General features: G+C 45.7%; 1 protein-coding gene across 1 annotated transcript in view; it reads right to left on the reverse strand.

The window, feature by feature from the left end:
- KRBOX5 (KRAB box domain containing 5) overlaps positions 1-1,032 on the reverse strand; it is an 89,634-nt gene extending 88,602 nt beyond the window's left edge. Inside the window, exon 1 of the mRNA XM_058440948.1 lies at positions 835-1,032. Coding sequence (XP_058296931.1) covers positions 835-837 — 3 coding nt within the window. The 5' untranslated portion in view covers positions 838-1,032. The remainder of the gene's footprint in view (positions 1-834) is intronic.
- Positions 1,033-9,092: the final 8,060 nt, after the last annotated feature.

Genomic DNA, 9,092 nt, shown 5'->3' on the forward strand with positions numbered 1-9,092 from the left:
GAACACAGTGGTGGACTTGAGACTCTGCGTGCCACACGTTAGGAAACCGCAGGGGGAAAATCAGTTCCCCTGGGCAGTGTTAAGATGATTAATGAGCACGCGATTATACGGAAGTGGTTATAGTGCCCCAGGTTTCTAGGGAGAAAAACCAAAACCAAACTCAAATGCATTTCTTGTAAATTACAACTTTAGGGGAAAACAAAATTCAGACTTAAGGAACCACAAAGCTTCAATTCACCTCCACCTGCACAGTATAAATAAGGCAACTACAGAACTGTAACCCATCGGTTATTTAATTTGGTCCGCTTCCTCATGCACCTTATAAAAACCTTTCCTTCAAGCCCCTCTGGGGATCTCCGAACCACAAACCAAGACTGCAGGCTTCCCATGTCACAAATCGCTATTTGCTCAAATTCTTCAACGTTTTAACAGTGACTCCCTTTAATTCTTAATAGGAGAAAGAAGTGACTGAGGACCCCACAGGGCACAGTTTTCCCACACACCGAACCTGGGTCTCCCCTGAGACGCTCCCGTCCTCACCGCACAATCTGGGGGAGACGCGTGGCTGCGGCGCGAAGCTGCCCAGAGAGAGCTCCGGCCAGGGCCGAGGTCGCTCTGCGGGGTCGGGACGGGACAGGACGCGCGGAGTCCCGGCTGCCGGCCTGGCCGCCATCTTGCAGCGGAGGGAACCGAGGGCCGAGCTGGGCCCGCTGAGACTCGGGGCCCAGACCCCGGAGCTGACTGCGGGGAGGCCCAGGTACCCCTACAGCGGGTTCCCGCCGCTTCCGACCACCCCCCTCCCTCCTCTGGGGACCCCCGACCCCGCACACTCACCATTTCCCAGCTTCCGGGATGCCCTGGCGTCTTAGCTACGGATCTCCCAGTGCCTGGAGGTCACAGAGCAACAGAGGCTCTGTTTATCCTCAGAACGCGAAGCCGCCTGGGCCTCCCAGAACGAAAGACTCAGAGCTGTGGGGAGGAGACCCGAGCTCTAACTGCAGCCGACAAAGGCCCCCGCCAAATCCCGGAAGCCGCCCCTGCTCTCCGGCTTCACTCCTGATTGGACGGTTTCCACTCCAGCGCCCCTGATAGGATAAAGCTCCATGCCCCGCCCCCTTATTATTAGTGCTTTTTTTTTTTTTTTTTTTTGAAAGGGAGATTGGCTTTTTGAGGTGGGGCCGCCCGCTGCGGGTATTACAGCTAATTAAGGGGTGAGCTGCCACTTGAAATGGACTTGCTCTTTCCCTTACCTGGTTCTGCTTGTATAAGACATCTTATTAGCTAATTAAGTTTAAGAAGAAGTACATTTAGACACCTTTAAAGCAAGAAAGACCCTCATCCCGTCCCTTAGCACCTCTCTTACCACACTGTACCCCACTGCTAACGCCACCGTTGGAGGGGGCCCCTCAGCTGGGAACAGAAGACCCTACACTTCATTCACGTGTTTTCAATTAGGCCCTTGCATGATACATACACTGAACCAGTGCAAAAGCATCTTATAGGGGCATGCAGGCTGGGGTCCCAGAAGGATGTTGCGGGCGGTGGTGGAACGTGGAAGAGGGGCTGGCCTCTTCTAATCTGCCCGCATCTCCTGGAGTCTGCATCACTGGTAACGGGGCCGCTGACCGTCTGTCTCTCTTTCTCAATCCCTTCAAGCTCAGGGAAGAAGGGTCCTTGGCAGCGACAGGGCTGGGAGCTTAGTTCCTCTGGGCCGTGCTGGCTCAGGCTCAGTGGCCATGGACTCCTCAGCCCTACCTCTGGTTTTTGTTTGTTTTTGTTTTTGTTTTTGTTTTGAGACAGGGTCTCACTCTATTGCCCAGGCTGGTGCAGTGGTGCAGTCATGGCTCACTGCAGCCTCCGGGGCTCAAGCAATCTTCCCACCTCAGCCTCCTGAGTAGCTGGGACTCCAGGCACATGCCACCATGCCCGGCTGATTTTTGTATTTTTTGTAGAGATGAGGTTTCACCATGTTGCCCAGGCTGGTCTCAATCTCCTGAGCTCAAGCGATCCTCCCACCTTAGCCTCCCAAGTAGCTGGGGCTACAGGTTAGTAGTCAGTTCTCCAACTCCTGAGCTCAAGTATTCTGTCTGCTTCGACCTGCCAGAATGCCCTATTCCTGTTTTTCTGGAGTCTTGGAGCTAGTGGCGCTGCAGCACCTCTGCTTTCAGATTCTCCTAGTCTTCTGGCTGAGTAGAAGGTGGGAGAGGAGGTGGGTGTCAAACTGGGCCAGGGCCCTCGGCCCCCATCTAGCTTGGTTAAACTCCCACTTGGGACAGATCAGGCTCTGTGCCTTATTCAGTGAGACGTGTGGAACAAATACTTCCCTCCCCAAAGCAGAAAGATCCCTGATTGTTGACAGTCAGGATTCCATGCACTTGACTTGGCCTGGGGCCCAGCTGCCTCTCACCCTCTCACCCAGTTCCAGTCGCTGCACTCTGTGGCCTCCCTGCCAACAGATTAGGTGTAGACAAGGGGTGTGGGACAGGGCTGCTGACACCCCTGGCTGACCAAACCCCTTTCCCACACTGAAAGGAGAAAAGACAGGAGGTTAGGGGCTCCCAGAGGCAGCACTGCTTGTGACAGCACCACGGGAGTCCTTAGGGCCTACTAAGGGGCTGGGCTGGAACTCAGGGTCAACTCTGCCTGACTCCAAAGCCCATGCACCTCCATGGACCTCACAACTGAAGCAGCTTCCCTAGGCCTTCGAAATCCTGGAGATTGACTCTTTTGCAATAGAAGAAAGATTCCTTTTGATTCTCATCCTTCTAGTACTCTTCACAATTGGAAATAATCCCCACCAGAGAATGCTTCTGAAATGTCTTGGAAACATTTAGAATAATTTGGGAAAATGGCTGAAGGCTGAGTTTAAGAAATCAAGGCCTAACATTCTATTTTTCATTTCTTATAGGAGACATTTGATAGCACTTATAATGGACTCAGTATGTCTGCAAATTGTTTTTGTCCCCTTTCAGTATTTGTAGGCTGTCGATGATTTTCGATACAGATTAACTCAAACTACTGTGACTGAAACAAGCTTTTACTCTGAAAGCAAGAGACACAAAGGTATATCTGCTGAGAAGACATTTTCTTCTGCCACAATTAAGCCAAACAGCTGAGTACGTCTTAAAGTCAGCCTTTGATTTCTAACGAGTCAAGCTATGTGCCAAGACCACAATCAGACCATATGACTGCTTCAACTACTTCATTGTCCCAGAAGGTTGACCAGACAGATCGAAGCTCTAGGGGTGGAGTGGTGAGAGGACCCGCACTAGCAGGTGGGCAGCCATAGGTCCATAGGTGAGAATCACTCATTAGGTGAGGTGTTTTGAGGTCCTGATATTTATGACACAATTATTGTATATATTACTAAAAGTAAATTATAGAACATTACAAATAATAGATCTGTATATAAACTAAACATGTCAGCAATTACAACTACTGTTATTTATTATTATTCTAAGTGTGATCATCATTATTACCACAATTAGAAATAGTAGTTGTGGTTGCTGCTGCTGCTGCTGTTGCTGGAGGGATGGTGATAAAAACACCGAGTAAGGCTCTGCTGCCTCCTCCGCCTGTGGCATCGGGAGCTGCTGGCTCACTAGTTTGGTGCACACTCTGGACCTTTTTGGTGAAGCTGCAGCTGAAGAGCCTTCAGGCTCCCCTGTGGCAGAATTTGAACGTGGCAGGTAGGATGGTCCCGGGATGCAGTTGATGGTGAAGAGGCGCACACTACTTAGTGAATGAGTGAAAGCCTTTGGTGAAGGCAGAGTTTGTCCATGACACAGATCAGATTCCACTTTGACTGGGGCCAATCAGTGAAACAGACACATCTGCAGAACTGGAAATGGAGGACAAAGATTCAGTTGATGTGTTCCAGAAGCAGACAAGAGTGTCTACTGAGAACATACTCACTGCTTTACCCCAGAACTCTGTTCCTACAGAACAAGCAGACATTCTCACGTAGAAAATTGCAATACGGTTCCATCACGTCTACTGGTCCAGCATCCCTTTCTCTATTCTTCACTTTCCTGTTCCTCATTCCTTTATTGTACATAAATTATCGGGCGTAGCTGTACAAACATATTGATAATTTTTGTTTGTTTCCTTGTTTGTTTGTACTGAATGAACAACAATCATTGATTTCCTATGGCCATTGAGTCATTGGTGTTGAGTGATTTCCAATGAAGACAGCTGAGGGAAAACACTGGTTGTGTGAAAAGACTCCCTTTCTCCACCAGGGACTGCTCACTCACCATTTATCTCTATATTCCAGGACTTTAACAACAACAATATAAAAAATATAATGATCCTTTAGGCTTGTTGGGGGCAGGAAAAAAAGTGGGAATAAGCTTTGCATACTTTGTTCAATTAGAAAATTTTATTTTTAAAAATATATCATTGTAACACTAAGGACAATTTTATAACTTTTTAAATGTAGCTGTTACACATAGAACAAATCTGTCCTCACACTAAGGACTAAGTGACAATTAAAAGAACAGAACAGATCCCAGATATGTTCTTCTTCAAATCCAGGATCTGGTTGTTTAAATACACATCTTGTGTAAAATGAAAAGAAAAAATTTAATATATACATAAAAACAGGAGGTAAAGTTTCTCTAGCCACCAAGTGTGTTAGTTGGACTGAAAATGAGGAAGAAGGGGTTTCTGTCTGCAATAAGCTTGAAGTTCCCCCAGGAGCCAGGGAACTGTCCACACCCTCTGAGGCTGCCCCCTCCTCTTCTGCCTAGAGCAGGGTGCCTGTGAGATTTCCATGCCCTGACCCAGGAGGTACATGGAGGGTGAGAGGTGGTCTGTCTCACACCCAGGCAGACACCGCTGGTGCAGGGCCCTCTGGAAGATATTCCCAAGGTCTCCATAGGCTGCCAGGGTCGCACCCTTCCAGAAAAGTTATATAGGTAAATTGACCCAAGAAGGGGTCAGTCCATGGGTGATACCAAGCCACATTGCACCCTGGATAGAGGGCAACGCATCTCATGCAACTGCAAACTGCAGTAAAGCTCTATCTGCTGACAAAATCTGAGAGGAAGGAAATGAGACGTCCTCCTTATGCTTTGAAGGAAAAAACAACAGGCTAGAAGTGGTTGGCTCATGTGTTCATGACTGCCATTGTCAGGGTAAGCTGAGAAGTGCATGAGCTCAGAAAAGGACTGTGCCACATGACAAGCTGGAGGGGGTGTGACAGGAGAGAGAGGAAGATGACAAATAGACTATGGGAAGCAAAATGGAAGCTCCTCTTCATGGAAACATAGTACATTCTTTCCTCACAATGAAGAAAAAAGGAAGAAGAAAGAAACTTGAAGACAGGCTTTATTTTAAAAAGAAAAAATACATTCTATAACAAAGTCCTAATTCATCTGTGGATAGTGTATCTGTGCTTTCATGCAATGATTGGATGAAACCTGCTACCAGCACATCAATCCAATTGGCAACAGCATTCCAAAAAAATAAGAAAAAAAAACGGGGTGTGTAGTCTCGCCAAAGACACCTGAGAAACTCAATTTCCATGCATTACCATGAGAAGAAAAAAAAATTACCCAGATTGAATCAGGGACAGGACTAATCACTCCTGGGATGAAAGACATGCAAATAGATTAAAATGGTGCTTGTGGTGCACGCATATGTGCACGTGTGTGTAGTGTGTGTGTGTGTAGTGTGTGTGTGTGTACTGTGGTGTGATTGCCACTGAGTACAAGAAACGCTGCCTGCTTGAACTAAAGGAAATGCTTAGTCCTGTGGAATCCAGAATCCTCTCACTTAGTAGGTGGCTCTTGAACCTCAGGTTTCGGTCTCAGCTCCTTTGAGAGCAGCCACACAGCAGACCAATCGTGGTGGGTGGGGGACTTGGTGGAGGGTGCCAAAGGTTTTGTTGGGGGACAGGCCCTAATTTGGGAGAATTCTGTGAAAGAATACATTCCCACCCACATCCGAGAGCTAAGTCCTCATTTGGGCTCCAGAGGCAAAGTGGTCTCTTCATTTCTCACCCCTCTGCTTTCTTCCCCACTCTGAAGTTGGCCACCAGGTGGCGGCGGAAGATCAAAGATAGTATCACTAGACCCAGAGCAGGCTGTCTTTTCTTTTTCACTGACAAATAATAATTTTATATATTTATGGGGTACAATGTGATCATTTTGATATATGTATACATTATGTAACGATTCCATCAAGCTAATTAACGTAGCCATCCACTCACCAATTTATCTTTTTTTGTAGTGAGAACATTAAAAATTTAATTTTGCAATTTTGAAATGTACATTATTCACTGTGCTTGCCATGCAGTGCAATAGATTACTTATTCCTCCAGTCTAACTAAAGCTTCGTATCCTTCCATAAATCACTTCTTTTTCCCTATCCCACCCTTCCCCCTGACACAGCCTCTGGTAACCACCTTTCTAGTCTCTATTCTTTGTTTCTGTGAGATCAATATTTTTAATTCCACAGCTAGGTGAGATGATACAGTATATGCCTTTCTGTTCCTGGTTTATTTAACTTAGCATAATATCCTCTGGCTCAATCCAAGTTATCACAAATGACATAATTTCCTTCTTTATAAAGGCTAAAGAGTACTCCATTGTGTATATACACATTTCTTTATTCATTCATCTGTTGAAGGACACTTAAATTTCTTGTATATCTTGACTATTGTCAATAATGCCAAAATAAACACAGGAGGGCAGATCCCTCTTCAATAGCCTAATTTGAATTCTTTTGGATATATACCCAAAAGTGGAATTGCTGGATCATACGATGGTTTTTTTTTCTTCAATTTTACTTTAACTTCCGGGGTGCGTGTGCGGCAGGTGCAGGTTTGTTACATAGGCAAACATGTGCCATGGTAGTTTGCTGCACAGATAAACACATCACATAGGTATTAAGCCCAGCATGCATTAGCTATTCTCCCTGATGCTCTCCCTCCCCCATCCCCCAACAGGCCCCAGTGTGTGTTGTTCCCCACCATGTGTCCATGTGTTTTCATTGTTCAGCTCCCACTTAGATTCGAGAATATGCAGTATTTGGTTTTCTGTTCCTGCATTAGTTTGCTAAAAACAATGGCTTCCAACTCCTTCCATGTCCCTGCAAAGGACATGATCTCATTCCTTTTTATGGCTTCACAGTATTCCATGGTGTATATGCGCCACATTTTCTTTACATGGGATACTTTTATTTCTAGGTTTTTGAAGAACTTCCATACCATTTTCAGAATGGCTGTACTACTTTACATTCCCACCAACAGAGTACAAGGGTTTCCTTTTCTCCACATTCTTGCCAACACTTGCCTTCACTGGTTTTTTTGATAAGAGACATTCTAACAGGCCTGGGGTTACAGACATTACTCTCTTTTATTCTCAATTAAGTGGTAAGAATGGTTTATTTAAAGTCTTTAAATGACCTCAAATTCTCCCATTGAAAACGATTTCTCATGGTATTAGCATAATTTCAAACTACTCATCTGAATGATAACTTGCCATGTGAGATGACATGGGATGGGGAGAGCAATTGAGAAAGCTGCAGCCAGAACACAGACAAAGGAGGAGAAGGGCTGGGATGCCTGTGGAGCTGGTGGTGAAACTTAACAGACAGAGAGGAACAGGGGAGAATCAAAAAATGAAGCCAGCAGAATTCTTGCACCACCGAATCAGTGCTGCAGCCTGGGAACAGGCGTCCTCTCTCCACATGTAGAAGCATCACCTGGATGTTGCAGTCTTTTGCCTGCAGATACAATTTCACTCTAATAGGACCATTTCTTAGCCCCACCGCAACCTCTGAGGAGGCAGAGAGGCTGAAAGTTAAGTTGATCACCAATAACCAATGATTTAATCAATCGTGCTTATTTAGTGAAGCTTGCAGGGAAGCCCAAAATGAAGAGGTTTCTAGAGCTTCTGGATAGCTGGATACATGGCAGTTCCTGGAAGGTAGGTTGATAAACTCATCCCAAGAAATGTGGAGAAACAGGTCTAAGAAACACGTCCTATTGGAGCAGGCCATCATGCTTGTGAAAATCCCCCTGTGCAATATTCACATGCAGCCTGGGTTGACATCCACAGCCTTAGAAGAACAGAATTCTCTTTGTTATGAGCTGCTCTAAGGGTAGGGGTGACCTTTATCTTTCCTCATCTTAATGTACCACAGGGAGGCGAGGACTTCAGTAAGTGGGATTCACAGCAAGGTGCAGATTAGAACTCCCTACAGAGGGTTTCACCATCCTGTGAGGTCCCATCCCAGAGATTCTGATGGGATGACCCAGCTTAGGGCCCAGGCATCAGCAGGCCTGAAGCCCCCAGGGAGCTCTGATGCACCACCAGGGCTGGGAAGCTGACCCCTGGAGGGTCCAATGCCCAGGGAGCTTTTTCCCCTGAGATAAGGAAGACAGCTTCATGGACGTCTTGGGGCCTGGGGCAGAGGACTAGTGTGTGACTGAGAAGCTCTTCTTATCATGATAGAAAGCTCCATGAAGTCTGTTTTCATCTGGCTAATAGAAGTAAAAAGACGTTCTATTTTGTCTTTTTTTTTTTTTTTTTTGGTGCATATGGAAGTAAAACTACTACTCAGATCTCTTTGGTGGTACATGAGGAAAAAGAGAGGAAAGAAAAGATCTTGGCCATGATGGGAAGTGGTTTCTACCTGTTTTTCCGAGGGTGTGACTTCAAAAGAGTTAAATCACACACACCACTACAACAATTAGTACTAGTGATCCTTTTTTAAGGTAATAAAATGGAAAATACCCAATGGACACAAACATGTTCAAAAGGTTTTTTTTCCCCCTCAGGTCAATTTCCACAGTCATAAAAAGAGACAAAATGATTATATGATTGGACTGCTAACTCCATTGGACATTCTATAACTCACTCAGCCACTCGTCCCCCATAGAGGTGAGAGGAACAGGCAGTAGGGTTTATTAGTCATGTTATGGTAGTAATAAACAGATGTTTTAATGACAGCTTATTTGAGCTCTATTGATCCTTTGAATCCATATGACAAACCATGCCCATATCTGACCACATTCAGCTGCACTGGGAACCACAAAGAAAGAAAAAATATTTACTCCAATGTTCATTAATTGGGATTTTGAA

The sequence above is a fragment of the Hylobates moloch genome, unplaced genomic scaffold, assembly GCF_009828535.3.
Source record: "Hylobates moloch isolate HMO894 unplaced genomic scaffold, HMol_V3 SCAFFOLD_6, whole genome shotgun sequence".
NCBI lineage: Eukaryota > Metazoa > Chordata > Mammalia > Primates > Hylobatidae > Hylobates > Hylobates moloch.